General features: G+C 38.1%; 2 protein-coding genes across 2 annotated transcripts in view; both read right to left on the bottom strand.

The window, feature by feature from the left end:
* Positions 1-2,313, bottom strand: part of nfkb1 (nuclear factor of kappa light polypeptide gene enhancer in B-cells 1) — a 49,523-nt gene extending 47,210 nt beyond the window's left edge. The window contains exons 1-2 of the mRNA XM_067598217.1: positions 1,989-2,313; positions 746-789 (exon numbers count right to left, since the gene is read on the bottom strand). Coding sequence (XP_067454318.1) covers positions 746-784 — 39 coding nt within the window. The 5' untranslated portion in view covers positions 785-789; positions 1,989-2,313. The remainder of the gene's footprint in view (positions 1-745; positions 790-1,988) is intronic.
* A 5,801-nt stretch (positions 2,314-8,114) lies between these two features.
* The window catches only part of LOC137188634 (diacylglycerol kinase theta), a 31,683-nt gene continuing 21,629 nt past the window's right edge, over positions 8,115-18,168 (bottom strand). The window contains exons 17-23 of the mRNA XM_067598210.1: positions 16,990-17,138; positions 16,713-16,891; positions 15,563-15,663; positions 15,324-15,470; positions 15,077-15,188; positions 14,287-14,439; positions 8,115-13,864 (exon numbers count right to left, since the gene is read on the bottom strand). Coding sequence (XP_067454311.1) covers positions 13,763-13,864; positions 14,287-14,439; positions 15,077-15,188; positions 15,324-15,470; positions 15,563-15,663; positions 16,713-16,891; positions 16,990-17,138 — 943 coding nt within the window. The 3' untranslated portion in view covers positions 8,115-13,762. The remainder of the gene's footprint in view (positions 13,865-14,286; positions 14,440-15,076; positions 15,189-15,323; positions 15,471-15,562; positions 15,664-16,712; positions 16,892-16,989; positions 17,139-18,168) is intronic.

Below are 18,168 nucleotides of genomic sequence, written 5' to 3'. Positions count from 1 at the left end.
GAAAATATTCACATTTATGAAGCTGGAATCAGAGAATTTGGACTTTTTCTTCTTAAAAAATGACTCTAAATGAATCAATTATCAATATAGCAATTAATGGACTACTTGTTACAGCTCTACAAAAATACATGAGATATTAATGCATAATTATTATATTACTGGTTGTATTTTTATCATTTCAGCAGCACTTCCTGATCAGTGTGTTTGGTAAATTGTCTCTTCATTTAAGCCACAGAGGAGACACAAGCTTTAATACTGTCTGTATATTAATACCAAAAATATATTTAATTTAATAAAATTAATTGTCAAACCTAAAACAAAGTAAAAGTGAACCAGGAATACATCTGGTTTTATAACAAGATATTTGACTCATGATAAACTAGAACTGCAACCAACTATTCTGATCATCCATTCATCATCTTGATTCATTTTTTAAGAAGATAATGTCTAAATTCTCTGATTCAGCTTCTTAAATGTGAATATTTTCTGGTTTCTTTAGTCTCTGTGACAGTAAACTGAAGATCTTTGAGCTGTGGACAAAACAAGACATCTGATGACGTCGTCTTCAACACTGAAACACATTTTTTCACCATTTTTCTGATATTTTATGGACCAAACAACTAATCAGATTAATCAATAATGAATAATAAACAATAATAACTGTTATAAAATGATATGCTTTCTAGAGTCAGTGTCAGTGTGACCTATCAAACTGTCAAACAGAGAAGTGTGGTTGTGAGTTTACCGGGTTGGAGGCGTGAAGGTAGTGGTCGTCTCCAGCCATGATGTCTGCAAAGGTCAACAGCAAAGGTCAAACTCAACTCTTCAACTGTAATATAAATACAAAGTCTAATGAACTAGTGATGATGATGATGATGATGAGCATCCAACCAATAATATTTAACAAACATTTACTGCTATAAAATATATATTTTAATCATGATTAACTAAGCCAAAAACATTCAAGATTTCAGCTAAAATATTAGGTAAGGAGTAAATAACAGTTGAAAAATAAGAAGATGTCTGTATGTTGTGTATACAAGGCGCTACGTTGTACAAATAAAGTTAACTTGTTATTTGTTTATTTATTATTAATAAATAATCTGACACTTGTTGGTGTTTGCCACCGCGCGTTCACGGCTCCACAGGAACGCGCCTGTATTAGCTCTCCGGCTAACAGCTAGCACCACCGGGCAGTTTGTGTTGAACGTGTCGTTACAGCGGCTGTTAAAAATAATAAACACTTATTAACAGATACTGTACATGTCCACAGCACCGACAGCTGTACTGTTCCGGTGTGACTGTTGGTTTCATGTTAGAAAATGTCCTTAAAAGAGTCGAAGCAAACCGCTAACTGGCAGCTAGCGCTCACAGGTCCCGCAACGCGAAACTCCGTTAACATTTACAGCGATTTAACGCTTCTTTGCTGCTCAGCTCAGGATATTCTACAGTACAACATACTTTTATAAATATAACTCCGTATAATACATTCGTGTTTTCAGCTTATATTAAATCTACCCAACAGCTCATTTATAAATGACCGTTTCGGCTTTTAAACGTTTTGTCCGTTCAGAAACGTTGAGTTCTTTTAGGGAGAAAACATGGACGGCGGCGGTAGGAAACTCAACGTGAGAGGCGATAATGAAAGTGAAAAATATGACTAAAATAAGGACTTCACGTCAGTTACACGCATGCCGAATTAGTTAGCGGCTCTCTTAAATATAAAATATATCTTTATTGCTGTTGTAAAACGCACCTGTGTTTGCCGATAACGAGGAAAACTTAAAGTGCGCTTGTTTCAGACGCAGATTGGTGTGACGTTCTCAAAGTTACCTGGCTAATAAGGAAGTAAGCAGCACAACAAAGCGAGCTGCCAAAACTCTCAGTGTTGAAACGGGTCAAGGCAAAGTTACGATAATGAGTGCACATAGAAAGCTGTTTAGTTAGTTATTATAATAAGTAGGGAGCGGTAATTAAGGTGTTCTTACCTGGTTAGCTACGTCACGTCAAAAGTCTGAATCCTTCAACATGAACTATGAGTGACAGACCTGAATCCAGCTCAGTTCAGATAACTTCTGCACATCATTTCGCCATGCACATGCTGCACCAGTGGATCCATTTACAATAACTGGGTTTAATTGGAGTACGTCATGACGCTTTACGTCAGTAAAGTTTATAGAACTACAATTATTTTTTATTCTCCGCGAACAAAATCGATATGTGTCAAAGTCCGAGAATCAAAAGTCCTGCAGGTGACAGTAAGTTGTCTCAGTTGTTCATAAAGTTGATTTCCTTCCCTACTGGAAATTCCCTGTGACGCGTTTTTACACAGAGAGGCGCACACGTGAAGAGGTCTCACTCTGAGGTTTAAAATCAACTTTATTTCAAAATGTAATGATTTGTCCTACAAACATTCAGTCAGCGGTGAAAGAAGTATTCAGATACTTTACTGCAGTAAAAGTACCAGCACAGTAATGTATAAATACTCCATTACAAATATGAAAAATCCTACTACAGTAAAAGTACACAAGTATTATGAGCCTCCAAAGGGTCGATTAATTGTTTGATCTATAAAATGTTGGAAAATCGTGAAAAATGTCTGTCATGTTCTCCAGAGTCAAAGTAAATGATGTTTGTCTGACCAACAGTCCAAAACCTAAAGATATTCAGTTTACAGTAAATATAAACCAGAGAGAACAAATAAATCATCATATTGGAGAATCAGAATATAGAGAATTTTTAACGTTTTTGCTTTAAAAATGTCTAAAATGACTAATTGATCATCAAAAAAGTTGCTGATTGATTTTCTGTCAATCAACTAATCGATTAAAAAGCTCTAAATAAAAATAAATCTGTGTGAAATTGTCCAAACAAACAGTAAAAATAACAGTGAGAAACATAAAAGCTTTATTAAACTCATGAACAAAATAATTCTATGTGAGTCCAACAGATTTCTTATTTTAAAGCACTTTCACAGAGTTGAGTGAGAAATCTATTTCAGCTAGGAAATTATGAATATTTGGTATTTTCAGTAAATCTGTTACTGTGAGAATCATCAGTCATTTATTATTTCTACCGTCCTGTTTTAAAATATATGTATTTTCTTCACCTGAGAGGAAAACTTTGGCCTTGTAATGTTTGTCGGGTTCAGGATTTTTTTACACACTTGTAGTTTTTAAAGGAATCTAAAAGGACAAGAACAATAAACTGTCAGACAACCAAATTCTTTGAAAATGTATGAAGACAATTTTGTTATTACAACTTCCGTATCTCATAATTATGACTAAATATCTCTGTTACAACACAAGTCTACAAGCCTTGAAACCAGTTTTAAATTTGTAAAATAAATAAAGTTATTAGTGAGACAGGATTGTTCTGACAGTTTTAAATTGATTTCATATAATTTTAAATATAATAATTTTAAAAAATACGATAAACAAAAGAAGCGAGATAGAAAGGAAAAGAGCCTGTGGTTGATGCCAGAACAAATAAATAAATAAATATAACAAAAAAGGTTTAGGATTTTCCTTTCTATCCAAAGCAAAGAAAAATGGAAAATGAAACTGAACTTTAAAACAAAACAAAACTGTATATTTCTACATGTCAAAGTGAAACGCAGCTACTGTATGTGAAAGTATCAGCAGGTTCCTCAAATTCACAATTTAAAAGTGAATATTTCACTCAGGTCAGAGCAAAGACGTACATGGAAGAGAGAAGTCCTTAAAGGTACCGTAAGTAAGAACATACCCGGCCCGTCCTGTCTGGTAATACCAGTCCGTACCTCAGGAGGCGATAGAGAGTCACTGTAGCGTCCAGTCTGCCCCAGGCGGCACTTGATGGCCACTTGAGGCTCCAAAAGCGAGTCAATCCCCATAGACCCCTCATGTTAAAATGCCCAAGTTAGGCAGCATCACACACTGCCAAGATGGCGACGGCCGGAGCGGCTCGCTTTGAGCTTCAAAACCGCTCCTCAGAAACCAACGGGTGACGTCACGGTAACTACGTCCATATTTTTATACAGTCTATGATCTGTCCTCGGTCTAACGTGAGAGGATGAAGAAGTTTATTTTCTTTATACTGAATCTGTGCTATGGCGTCGTCAAGATATCACGATGCTGCGGAGACGTCAGAGCCAGCAGTAAATCACCAAACAGCTGCACGGATCAGTTTTCTCCCCGAGATGAAAGCAAATCAATCGTGCGGCTCTTCGAGACTTTCCAGATGTTATCAGACCAAATGCTCCACATTCTGATGGAGAAACGAGTCATTTCACAGGTCGCGATGCTCAAATAAATATATCCACCGTGTTACATTATTGTGTGCAAGGAAAATGGTTTTTGTGCCCCAGAAGCTGTGATTCAACAGTTCGGCCACTATGTCAAATTGACCTCAAAGTCCGGCGCACTTCCTGGGGGCTTGGTTGCTCGGGGCAACGCTACTTCTTCGTCCTCTCATGTTAGACTGAGGGCAGACTGGACGCTACAGTGACTCACTATCGCCTCTTGAGGTACGGAGTGGTATTACGTATGGCTGTTCTTACATATGGCACCTTTAAAGATCCCCTGCAGGTATTAAAACATATAAAATACCGCTTTAAAATCCTTAAAACATCATCTCCTCCTTCCTCATTAAAAATCCAGGCTTCAAGTTTCCACATCAAACTTGTGTCAGTTGCATTCTGGACCACGATTGGCTCCAAACTAGCTGTGATGTCATAAATCCTGCAGGTACGTCCAGGTGTTAAACTGAGATTCAAGGTGAGCACATTCAGTAAATGAAGGTGTTTTTGAGAGGGGGGGGGTCTTTAAAGTGAAACCTAACAGCCTGAGACTCTTGTGTTTGCTGACCTCCAGTGGTTTAACTTCTCACCGTTTATCATTCCTTCAGTCGTTCTACTCTGTGCAGAGTTTGTTTTTGAAAGTTTCTCACCTTAAATCTCCGTTTAACACCTGCAGGATTTATGACATCACAGCTAGTTTGGAGCCGATCGAGCGTCCGGTGAAGCAGGAGACGCCTGGCGTCCAGCAGAGAAACGCTTTAGTTTTACATGAAGGAGAAAGAGGAAATGATGGTTTCAGGATTTCTAACAACATACTTGAACTTCTATTTTGAGAAAAAAAATCTTGTATCCATATAAGATAACCATATAAGATACCATTTTTTCTTCTTCTTCTTTTTTTAAAGATATGTCTTAATTCTGGGGGGATCTTTAATCTTTAAATTACTCTTTAAAGGATAATTTTGGAGATTTTCTATATTTCTCTTCATGTTTGAATCCAAACTAACAATGAACTGATGTACTAACTAGTATTGTGTGTGTGTATCTACAGCCTGATATATCTTATTAAGAACACGTCAGGGAGTCACACCGCTGCTCTTGGTCACATGTTCCTTCATCACGATGAGTTTGGTCACGTTAGTTTGTTTAGAAACAGAAAGTTTTCAGTCAGCAGAGAGTAAAAGCAGCATGTGCAGGGACACACAGTACTGTTAGTAGATCAGGTCATTGTTAGTTTCAAGATATGACACGAGGAAACTTTGGGAAATTGCCCCAGACATATAAAATGTGGGTAAATTCCACCATGTGATGTGGTTGAAAGTTCCACAAACAGCCACTAAATGGACTTTGAGGTGAGACCAGCTGTGTCCGAAGACAACGATGACCTTGAATGAGGCTCAACATTGTGTTATTTATTTTATTATGTAGTTATTTAATCATTCCTCCTGTTCATACTGGATATTAAAAGATCCTTCAAATGTGCTTTCAATGGAAGTGATGGAGGATAAAATCCACAGTGTGTCCACACAGTCATTTAAAAGTTTCTGTGTGAAGCTTCTATTCAGCTTCATCAGTCTGAGTTAGTCATATCAAGTGGATATCTGACACATTTACAGTCTTTTTAGCATCAAATTCCCTCTTTGTGTTTCCTCGGACAGTGTTTCCCTGTTGAGCTGCAGGTGGAAGTATAGTAACAAAAAGAGGAACTTTGGCCCTAAAAAGACTGTAACGTTGAAAGATATCTACTTGATTTGACTCATTTGGACGCTGAAGCTTCATATTAGCTTCAGATAAACTTTTAAATACATTTTTGTCCTCCATCACTTCCATTGTAAGGTCATTATGAAGGGATCTTCTAATGGTCAGTATGAACAGGAGGAATGATTACAGCAAGATAAACAGCTTTAATGTTCATTTAGACTCCTGACTGTTGGTTTAAGGCTTGAAAAACCGTGAACCCGTCCTTTAAACTTCATTAATTATTGTTTTTTTTTTTAAAAACAGAGTGAACCATCTTCTTCATCACAGAACATCTTTGGTGAAGGGTGAGCTGTTGACCTTCTGCCTCCTGCTGGTTAAACACAGCAGCACCACAGTTCCCAGTATGACAAACACTGGCAGCCCACTCATCAACATCACTCAAAAGATCAGAAAAAATAACAGAAAAATTAGGAAATTAAATGCACATTTTTTCTATTTATGGACTGTTGGATAGAAAAATTGAAAAAATTAAAATGAGAAAATCAGTTTTATTTCTATTCATGACTTAGAGGTTGAGATGGTACGAAGGAATTAATCTGACAAACAAAAAATACAAATTTAAAACATTTAATTAACTTTAATTAACACATTATTCCTCCTTCTGAATATTAACTCTGATCAAAAACATGACCAAACATTTTCTCTCCTACTGTCACTAATCAGTGTTTCTGTTAACTAATCTTTTTGCTCTCTACAGTTTTTATTTATCATCTGACAAAAATAAACAACTTTCTCATTGAAGTGAATGGGAAGGTGAATCCTAACTTTACTGTACTGTATCGTGTATGGAAGACTGTCAGTGCCAATATTCAAGAGACGTAATTTAACAATTTAATACAAATTGAAATGTCATTTAAATTATTATAATGTATAACAAAAATACTATAAAAATTCATTTTTCAGTTTCATACTTGAAAATACTTAAATGCTGCCAATAATTTAAAATAAAATGAAAACTACACAGATAAACCATCTTGAGTGTAACACTAAACATAATAGACTTTTCATTTTCAAATTGGCAACATTAAACCTAAATTACAGAAAGAAAAATTTAAACATAATTTTGAATTATATCCCGATTTCTCCTCTTGTGAAATTTGTCGACACACATTTAGAAACCGATCGTCAGGAGACGCATTAATACACATTTTACAGCTGCTAAAATATCAATAACCTTCTTTAATTCTACATAGATGTTCCTCCAGATGTGATCAGACACAGTAATTACATGATGAGCATCTTGTTCTGTATTTTATATTAAACACATCTCACCTGTATATACACTTTACCTGAGGAGGATCATCTGTGGTGGAGACGTTGAAGAGGAGTAACAGACTGCAGCGTGCGGGCGCCATGTTGAAAGGCAGCTTCCACTTCATTTGAGATCATTTTATACAAGAATTAAGATACTCAGATAAAAACAGATAAACTCTGTTATCGACTCAAAGCTGCTTAAAGTTGTAAACATCTTCCTCTCTCTGTCTCAGCCTCCGTCCAGAATAAAACTGAGCTTTTACAAACTGATGACAGAAGCTGCTCAGTGAGGGAACACGAGGCTGTGTGGCGGGAAAATTTCAGAAGAAAACTTTACTTTCGCTGTGATCGATCATTTAAAATGTCGACATTGCCGAACACATCCCGTCATTAATCTGGATTTATCTTGATGTTGCCAGGCAACGTCACAATTATAAAATGATGTATTAATTAATTGTATCATAAGCTATTTACATATTATATCCATCATGTTTAGTTGTCATTATCTAAAATAAAATAAGGATTTAATCAGCAGTTTAATTTGTGTTTCATACTCGTTTATCAGACAACAGAAACCGTAAAATATGTAAATGAGAGAAACTATATTGTGAAAGTAGCTGCAATCATTTTCTATGTAGTTACACATTTGAAATGTTGATATAGAGGATTATACAGTCCAGCTGTTGTTATTAAGGTGATGACTGTGATGCAGTTTTGTTGTTCACCGACTGAAAAGACGATGAAGAAGAAGACGTTCAGATGTTTCTCTGCTGATGTTGTCAAACTCACAAAAGACAAATCTGACACAAACCACAACGTCTTTAATTCTTAGATGTTCTTTAGTTTATTATGATTAAACACATAAAAGAATTAGTTATTTAAACATATATATAGATATTTATATATATATATGTACTATATATATATATATATTCAGCTTTAGTTGTTACAACATTCATAGTTACCTGAACGTCACATCAAGAGCATCTGTAAAACAATTAGTGCAATTTACAGTTAAAACTTTACAGTTCAAACTAAAAAAAACAAAACAGCGTCTGTCTGCAAAAATATACATATCATCTATTCAGTTAAACATTAATAAAACTTCTGGTAAAAACTTAACATAGTTACAGCAAAAGAAACAGAAGTGTAACAGACGTCTAGAGGCACGTTAGCTCAGCAGATGTGAGGTTAACACAACACGGCACACACACGTTAAACACGTTCAACATCAGAGCACTGAGGGTGTCGAAGCGATTCGATGAGGCACTACTGACGCCTGCTGGCGGGCGCCAAAAAACCACAACCTGGCCCGGTTATAGGTGGGCGGGGCTTTAATCACGGCAGGTAGGTCGGACGCTACGAGGCACGACGGACGCAGAGAAGCGGAAAAGAGTCACGTTAAAGCACGTTTTAAAAACATCCAAATAAAAAAAAAGCTAAAGTCCTTCGTGGCATCGATGAACAGAGAGTGGCAACACCGCAGAAAAAATACATTTAAATCTACAGAACTTTATTTCTAACTCGAGTGCAGATCTCAGCGCTTCAGAACTAAACTAATGTGCTATTTTTAATTTTGGGAAAATGCATCTAAAATGATGCAGAATACATGTCGAATATTTGCAGCAGACATTAAAAACAGCTTCAGATTCATTCGTACGCTGTCACGATACTTTTTAGGCCTTTTGGGGAAAATACTTCTTCACTGTTTCTTGGCTAAAAGCAGCTGATTATCCTGCAGGCGGACAGTTTTGTGTCGCAATTAACCAAATTGCTAATTACTCATCTGCAGTCGTTACCATGGAGACTGATGAGAGTTTATCTGAGCTGTGATTTCATCCAACAAACACAGAAAAAAAACACTCAGATCTTCATCTTTGGAGCGAACAGATGAACAGACAGCAGCAGAACTTCAGCTTCAACATCGTTTAGATCATTTTAATTAAAAACTTCACAAACTCAACTCGTTGGAAACATTCGTTAACAAAACAATCTCCACTCAAAGTCCACTTACTTTCCACCATCACACAGACTTCATCATCCTCATTTCACTAGAAATGTTCAAACTTTTCGCCCTTTTGAAACTTTTTTGTTTGAGTTGTGGATTCGTTTTCTGTCGATTGACTAATTGATTGCTGTAAGATATTCTGTACTGTCACTGTTCATCATCATCATCATCATCAGTGCTTTACTCTTCATCACTAATGACAATAAAACTCTACTGACACAGTTTCAAAACTAGCTAGCTAACTAGCTCGGCTTCTCTCATTTTAATCTCCACCATCCAATAACCTTCAATATTCTGCACTAATCATGGTGAACTGGATTTAAAAAGTACTAAATGCACTTTTTAAATGAAATAAACTTCAATCTGCTGTTTTTTTATGACTCTGGTAACATTATTTTTAGATTCTGGCCTTTTTCTTTCTGCTGTTTTTTGAATGTTTGGTGTGTTTGTCTGACTGTGAATGAGAGATTTCCATCTCTGATTCAATAAAGTTGAAATAAAAACCGATAGTATGACGTGAAAAAGGATCACCGGGCGTTAACGAGCTAAAACATGTAAAACCAGCAGTTACGGTTCTCGAACAGCGACGGCAGACGGACGGACTCTTCCTCGGCCGGCGGGGACGAAGAGGAGATGAAACGCCGCTGTAAATACGCAACACACTACAGTACGTCATGCATGTGATCAACAGTTTAAACTACTGTCAGTACGCAGCGTCAACACTAAAAACACACAACCAGCCTCTCTGACTGCAGAGAGTCCAGCTGTTTACTCCACAGTCGATGGGAATCAACAGGTAATGAGTCACTGACATGTTTGTGTTTATTCAAAGCCACAAACTTAATTCTTTGAATTAAAACATCTGGAACGAATCAGTTCAGGCTTTTAATAAAAGCTTCATGTCAGTTTGAGGCTTTGAATAATGAAATACAACTCAAGCACAGAGCTATAACACGTCCTAGCACCAAATAACATCAAAATAAATCAGTTAACGCAGATAAAAATAATCTGAACATTAAAACCAGTGATCAAATATTGCTGTGGCTACAATAAGAGCTGGGAACCTTCGTCATTAAAGATCCCTCGTCTGTTCTCTGGGAATGTGGACGAAGAGCCTCTTCCGTAAAATCCTCCTGCGTCTGTCAGAGGCTGTTTGAGTGTAAACTGGCAGCAGAAGCTCAGATTTCAGGGTTCAGAAGCAGAAAAAGATCACAGATCAGAAACCAGATGCTGAAAGCTTGGAGTCAGTTACGACCTGCTCGTATCAACACGTATGATGTACCAGATACACATGCAAGAACGAACTCTACGAATCCAGGCGTCAAATTAAACAATACAGCATGTATATATATATATATATATATATATATATTCAGGGTTTTATAGAATTATTACTGATTGAACATTAAAGAGTTAAATTACTGTAAAATAAAATTTGTAAATCTGTGAAAGATGATCAAATAGTAAAGCAGCTTTGACTTTTTGTCGGGCATTATATTATATTATATTATATTATATTATATTATATTATATTATATGTTACATTATTGATAATTGTTTCTCCTTTAATTTAGTAATTTTACCATTTTATCATTCCTTCAAATAAGTAATTCGAGTGAATGATATTATTTTGTTTACAAGTTTTGTTATTCATTCTTGATTTCTTTTAAATTTAAAGTTACTACAAGGAACTTTCATTTCCTGTTGATTTGGCGCCCCCTGTGGATGAGCTAGCGCATGCATTTGTTTCGGAAGCGAGTGAAAGAAAGATGCTTCTCGTTTTTAATACTGTTTTTCTTTTTTAATCAGCTGTTTGCAGGATGCACAGCGATGAGGTCGTGTCTCTGTTTTAGATTAATAACTGTAATGTGATGATCGTGAAGCAAAGTAAACGTCGTTTTAGCGGCGTTCATGCAGCTAACGTCAGGTCACATGTTACATGCTTCCTGCAGGGTTGTGTTGAGGTGTAGGTGAGTTTATTTCTGCTTTACAACGTAACCGCCGTGAAACAATCAGTTTTATTTCTCTGATTCGTTTGTTCTCGCTGCACCACCGCTCGCTCTCCTCATTCACTCTGTAGCTCGCTCGACCACCACTGCTCTCTCTCTCTCTGTTTCTCTCGTCTTTTTTTAAAGCGAGTCAGGAAGCCGACAACGAGTCTAACTTTACTTTTAACGTCATCAAGCGTCCTCGTAACGTCTTTGTCCTCCCTCGTGCTACAACGCTACACGTCATGTAAACTTCGGCTCTTCGGTCTGCGTGGCGTAAATCGCTCCGTCTGATTTGGCGGGAATCCGACCCGGTGGCGTCATTTAGAATAACTACATGGAAACAGCCAATCATCTCGCTGATGGTCTCGTTTGCTTATGAAGGTTACATCAGAGGCATCATGAGACAAAGTTCCTTGTAGTAACTTTAATTTGTCTCCTTAAATGAATGTTGATGCAGCTTCCTGGTGGTGTGTTTCTTAGCCTCGATTCATTTATTGTCTCCAGTTTATTATTGATCTGGTGGTGATCTGTTCTACAGGTGAGCAAGTTTTTATTTTGGGTCATTTTCTGTTCTAAACGTGTCGTTTAGCTTTGGGGAAAAACAGGATTTATCTCTATAAAATGATATATTTAGATTCATAGAAAGACGTCAGTCAAACGCTGTTAACGTACAGCTGCAGCACAGTTTCTACTGCACTCAACACTGAACTACAACCAGCAGACATCTTCTAACTTGGCAACAGCACCGCCTGTAGCATGTCACTTTATTTTTAGCTCATGTTCTCATAAGACACTCGATATGTCAGATGTTCATCTTCAAACAGAAGCTGATATGTTGAGTAGAGGATTCATGGTCAGATAAATACAGAGACGTATTTCAGTAACTTATTATAACAGTTTTTCTAACGCTGTAGTTAATCTTCCAACAATTGATTCATTGTTTGCATGTAAAATATTCTGCTTCAGGACATTTTCAACACATCGTTGTCATTATAATCACAATAATAATGTTGTTAGATTTCATCTAAATGATTGCTCAAGTTCTATTTTTCAGATATTAACATGCATCTCTGCAGATTTTACAATTTTCTGTGTACTGATTATTTAAAATCAGTTCTTCTTTGCTAATAAAAAATAAATTATTAAGTTATGGCAGCTAATCTTTTTAAATTATGTGCTATTTACAACAGATTCTCTTGTTTTACCTCGTAGTTTTTAGCGAGATGCAGGATCTCAGATGTTTGGTTGTACACAAGTACAATAAAGTGGAAGCAGATTAACATAATCTTAGTAAGAAGCAGACAGTTCATGTTGCTGTTAGTCTGACCAACAGGTCATTAGGAGGTTTTTGACGGTTTTTAATGGAGAAAGGTAAGATAAAAAAGTCAGAAAAGACATTTTTTTTTATCTTATGCACACAAGTTATTATGTACAAGATGAGCAAAACTAATATGGTGACGAAACACTGATGTTGTTGCCAAAGTAGAAGCTGTTTCAAACTCTTTAATTAAGAAGATTTCCTCTGTTGAAGTACAAACTGTGCTTCAGACGGTACGCTTGGTCTTCAGTTAACAAGGTTTTTACAGCTCAGACTGAACTGACTTTTAAACAAATGTGTGAAATCTTCAGTTACACACTGAAGCTGCACAGCGGTTGCCGTGGTTTCAGAGGACGCTCACCGCAACATGAACGTCGTCTTTTGACGCCTGGAGGACCGACGTTACTAAAGGATTTCACACAAGAGAAGAAGAAGAAGAAGAAGAGCCAGTTCAGCATCCCAGGAGATTTCTGGTTGTGATAAACATTATGTGGTTGCAGCTTTATAAAAAAAAACTGCCCGTCAGTCTCTTCAGGAGTGTTTCACTGTTTGATTTCTTCATATTTTCTGTTGACAAATGACCAACACTCTATAGCTGCACATTATTTTCACAACTAAGTAATTACAATATATCAACTGACACTGAGTCTACTGCTACTCGCTGTACATGTACAGTCACATCTGCTCAGAAATTCAACAACTTCTGTTAAATACTTTTTTTTTTGTTCAACTCCAGAGCTTATCAATACTGGGAAATCGTCAAAATTCAGTAATAACTCTTGCCCAGTCTATGCAGAAATTCTATGAATGTATTAAGTACTTGTTACCGCTGCGTTTTAAGTAAAAAAGTAAATTTTAGGTGCTGAATAGTAACCATGGTTACGGTGAATTCTGTTACTGGTAAGTGCTTGGTCAGCAGGATGGAAATGTGATCCCAACTGGGCCAAACTCAAGGCGATCCAGGACTTGCTCCCACCATGTGCATGATGTAAAAGTTAAACCTCCTTCAGTCTCCAGGTCCACCTGCGGCCCGTCAGCGTCGCTACGAAGCTACATGGGTGAAGTCATGGCTGGCTGCTGGCAGCAAAAACGGCTTCCAGGTGCGGCAGGAAGCAGGTACAAGGCAGGATACGGGTGTTCAGGTGGGTCGGTCAGTGTCCTCCGTCTCTGGAGGAAGGACTCTCTGAGCGTCCGTCCTTCGCGCCAGATGATGACTTCTTCTGCTTCTGCTTGGACTTCCTCAGCATCCGAACCTACAGACAGCAGAGGACACATGAAATATACCAAATGACAGGTACGCTACAGGTATACACTACAGGTACAGCAAATTATAGATAACCTACAGGTATACACTACAGGTACAGCAAATTATAGATATACTACAGGTATACACTACAGGTACAGCAAATTATAGATAACCTACAGGTATACACTACAGGTACAGCAAATTATAGATAACCTACAGGTATACACTACAGGTACAGCAAATTATAGATAACCTACAGGTATACACAGAATACACCAAACAACATACTACCAACAAAAACAAATGGAATACAACAATTATATATACCTATAACTACCAAACTACAGGTAAACTACAGGTAAAATGAGTCTATAAAGAATATACCAGAATAGAAACGCAGTAGAAACTGCTGATAGAATCATGACGTACCTTTGGCCCAGCAGCAGAGATGATGATGTGTCCCGGCGGTTGGATCCACGGTTCTCCGTCCACCTGCACAGGTATGGGTTTGCTCAACGTCAGCCTGATGTAGTTCCCTTGAGCAATACGAATCCCTGACCGCAGGCCGCTCTGTACCTGACCCTGCACACACACACACACACACACACACACACACACACACAGTTATCATGGTTGACAGGTGAGTATCTGAGTGTCTACAGCCATGTTGCGGCTCTGTGAGGCTTTAAGCCGCTGATATACTTGTGTTTAACTTTGCGTTCACATAATAGCGACCTCCTGTGTCCTTGGCAGCGTTGATTGTGTCCTCGGAAATTAACGCTACGTGCCTAGTGACAAGTATGTTCACCATCTTAGTTCAGCGTGTTAACGCTGGTAATTAGTACTAAACATAAAGGTAGAGCTGAGGCCGATGGGAATATCTTTACTTTTGCAGGTATTTGGAAACTGACCAGATTAAAAATTAAGGAATCATCAAAGTTTCCAGTTCATCCTGACAGTTACAAATTTCATATGAATCCCTCCAGTAGTTGTTGAGATATTTCAGTCCGGACCAAAGACAGACGTTGCCATGGAAACGTCTAGTATGGCTACCAGCCGTCTGAGCTGCAGGAGGAGCATCGTACCACATGTTGTTTTACAGGCGTCTGGTGCGATCGTCCTCTGAATAAACTGTAGAGTATTTCTGACACTAAAGACGTTAACGGGTCTGTGCAGATGAAAGGAGAGCAGAGTTTATGTTTGTTATCACTTGTCTCACCATGTGGACGACCCCGGTGACCCCCACCACCTCCAGCAGGCCGTCATCGATGCTGGGTTTCCCGTAGCGACTGTCGACCTCTGACCCCCAGAGATCAGCACCAGAACCCCAGCTGCAGACACACACACACACACACACACACACACACACACACACAGAGCAAGATGAGTGTAGGTCTCCCTCTGTGAGAGCTGTCAGTGGTGTGTGTTTGTGTGTGTGTGTGTGTGTGTGTGTGTGTGTGTGTTACCTGGGTATATTGAGGAAGATGAGGCCGTCGATGTTGGGCAGCGGGACGATCTGTGAGTCCACCTGCAGCTGCAGCTCTTTGTGGAGACTCCTGGTGTAACTGATCTTCTGCAGACCGACCTTCACGTACACACCTTTGTTATGGAACCTGTTGGGGACGGGAAAAGCAAAAGGGGCTGATGGGAAATGTGGTCTTTATTTGCAGAAACGTGTGTGTTTGTGAGGTGTGTGCTCCATTACCTGCTGGTGAACTTGTCAGGTTCGTCCTCTCGGGCCAGATGGAAGTCGAGGCTGAGCTCCGCGTCGATGCCGAGACCAAAGTAGTTGCTCATCTGGACGATCTGAGAGAGAGAAAGAGATGAATAAATTATATTTACAGTTAAAGTGATGTCTCATCCACATACAGGAGGAGGAAGAACTGACAAATGAACACGTTTTATTATCTGCTCCACATCAACACCATTACTGGGAAACAAATATTATAACAGTTTGTATCAACTATGATAAACTGACCAGTGTAACAGAGTATCGGGTTATTATAAGAGTATCAGGTTATTATAAGAGTATCAGGTTATTATAAGAGTATCAGGGTTATTATAAGAGTATCAGGGTTATTATAAGAGTATCAGGTTATTATAAGAGTATCGGGATTATTATAAGAGTATCAGGGTTATTATAAAGCAAAACAAATATGAGATTTTGAAAATAAATTTTCAAAGCCTGAGTTTCCTCAGGCAGTTTCCTGCCTGAGGAAACTGGTTAATGGGTTATTGAATTTAATACAGGGGCTGAAATTGACCAATTTAGAAAAAAGGTTAATATTTCCAGAATAAAGTTATTTTTTTGTTATAATATTTTGACAATAAAGTTGAAAACTTACAAAAATAAAGTCTCTCAGAATTATGTCATAATATTTTGAGAATAAAGAAATTTTTTTCTCATAAATTTTCAACATTAAACACGAAATATTACTTCTAATCTCAGGTTTTCTGGTTAAAGTTGCCGTGATGAGAACAAACAGCTTTTTGGCAGAGATGTAAACATAAAACACTTCTTTGTTTACTTTATTGCTTGATACTTGATAACATCTGGGACATAAACTGTGATACTTTTTCCAAAACAGACTGGATTAAATATAAAATCAGCAACATAAAAAGTGAGAAAGTCTAAATGTAACTTGTAGCCTGCAGCGTTAAATCTGCACACAGTAACATTTTCATCTGAGACAGTTTACTTTAATATGAATCAGTGAACATTTGTATAATAATCAGCCACATGTGATGCTTCACTCTGAACAAATAACCTCACATTTGATTCCTCAAACGTTTAAACAGACCTAACTGAGTCTCAGAGAGAACTAACGAGGTGTAAAAACGGTCCTGGACCAGACCTTGGGCGGCTCCAGGAAGTCGTTGACCTCTCCGTCCTCAGAGATGTCCTGAGCGTCCAGCAGGATGGTCCAGCGGTCCATCAGAACCTCCTCGGCTTCGTCCACACAGGCCAGGATGTGCTGGGGCTCCTCGCTGCTGTAACCCGCCCCCCAACGCAGGATACGAGCCAAGTCGTTACCTGACGGGACGGTGAGAGACGTTACTACCTGTCCGCTCGGCAGTGTGTTAATTAATTAATAAACAGAGGATTAATGACTTATTTAAAGATCCGCGGACCTGTTCCCAGCGGTACGATGCCCATGGGCGGCTCCCGACAGACCAGTTTGTGCCGGACCGCCTCCAGTACTCCCAGCACCCATCCCACGGTCCCGTCGCCCCCGCAAACCAGCACCCGAAACCTGGGAACCTCCCGGAACGTGTGCAGGCTGGAGCAGAGAAGAAGAACAGAAACATCAGATATTTTACATCATTACAAGTACAGATGTTTCCTTAAATTCAAAAACATTTCATTCAAAGTACGACTTGAACTGAAACCAACACAAATAAGTTGAAATAAGTCGGTGTCACCAAGTCACAGAGACTTTTTAACACCCTCTAAGATTTTAAGGAAACTGAATGTGATGCTTCGTAAGATGTTTGAAGACCTGCTGAAACTCTGAGTCGTGCAGATTTGAGGTAGATGAGAGACGTGATTACTGACCCGTAATCTCACAGTAACCAGGTTTCTACAGCGCATCAGTGCGTGTAAATACATCCTCAGGTTTCCTGTGTAACCTGGTTTCTCAGAGAAACCTGCTGTCTTGTGTAAATGTTCCAGTTAAAGGCTCTAAATGTATGAACTACTTTCCCTCAGTGGGTGAAAGTTTCTTTGAACTTTAAGTACTTTACAGCATATTTTAATTAAAAGGGTTTTATAATCCTATTTGACCAGAAATTAGTCATTAATTAGACAAATTTCTTATGTAAAATTTCTGTTTTAATTCTTGTTCTAATGATTGTTTTAATTAAAGTATTTAAGACTTTTTAAGACCTTTTTAATATCACATAGAAGGAAATTTAACACCACCAAACCAGTAGGAACAACATGACGCTCAGTTATTTATTATGACATCACATTTTTCATTACTTTCCAGCAGTATAATAATAATTCCTAATGATATAATTAATTAAATGAATGCTTGAGCCAGATAAGAGGCGTTAGAGTGATGGATGGATTCAATAATTAAAAAATAATGAATGTAAGTTTGTCTCTAAACTGTCGTCTTGTCCTCAGAGCGGAGGAACTTCCTGTCGCTGCAGCAGTGAGTGTTTGCTGCAGATCTGACGCTGCCGACTGAAACTCCACAAAGAAGGATGAAACAGCTTCCTGCAGCTCAGTATCACTGTAGCTTATAGACGTAGAACATAATGTTACTGTCTACAGCAGCAGGGACCATATTCAACACCTGCGGACAG

This window comes from Thunnus thynnus, chromosome 9, assembly GCF_963924715.1.
Source record: "Thunnus thynnus chromosome 9, fThuThy2.1, whole genome shotgun sequence".
NCBI lineage: Eukaryota > Metazoa > Chordata > Actinopteri > Scombriformes > Scombridae > Thunnus > Thunnus thynnus.
This window is presented reverse-complemented; position numbering and strand designations above follow the sequence as displayed.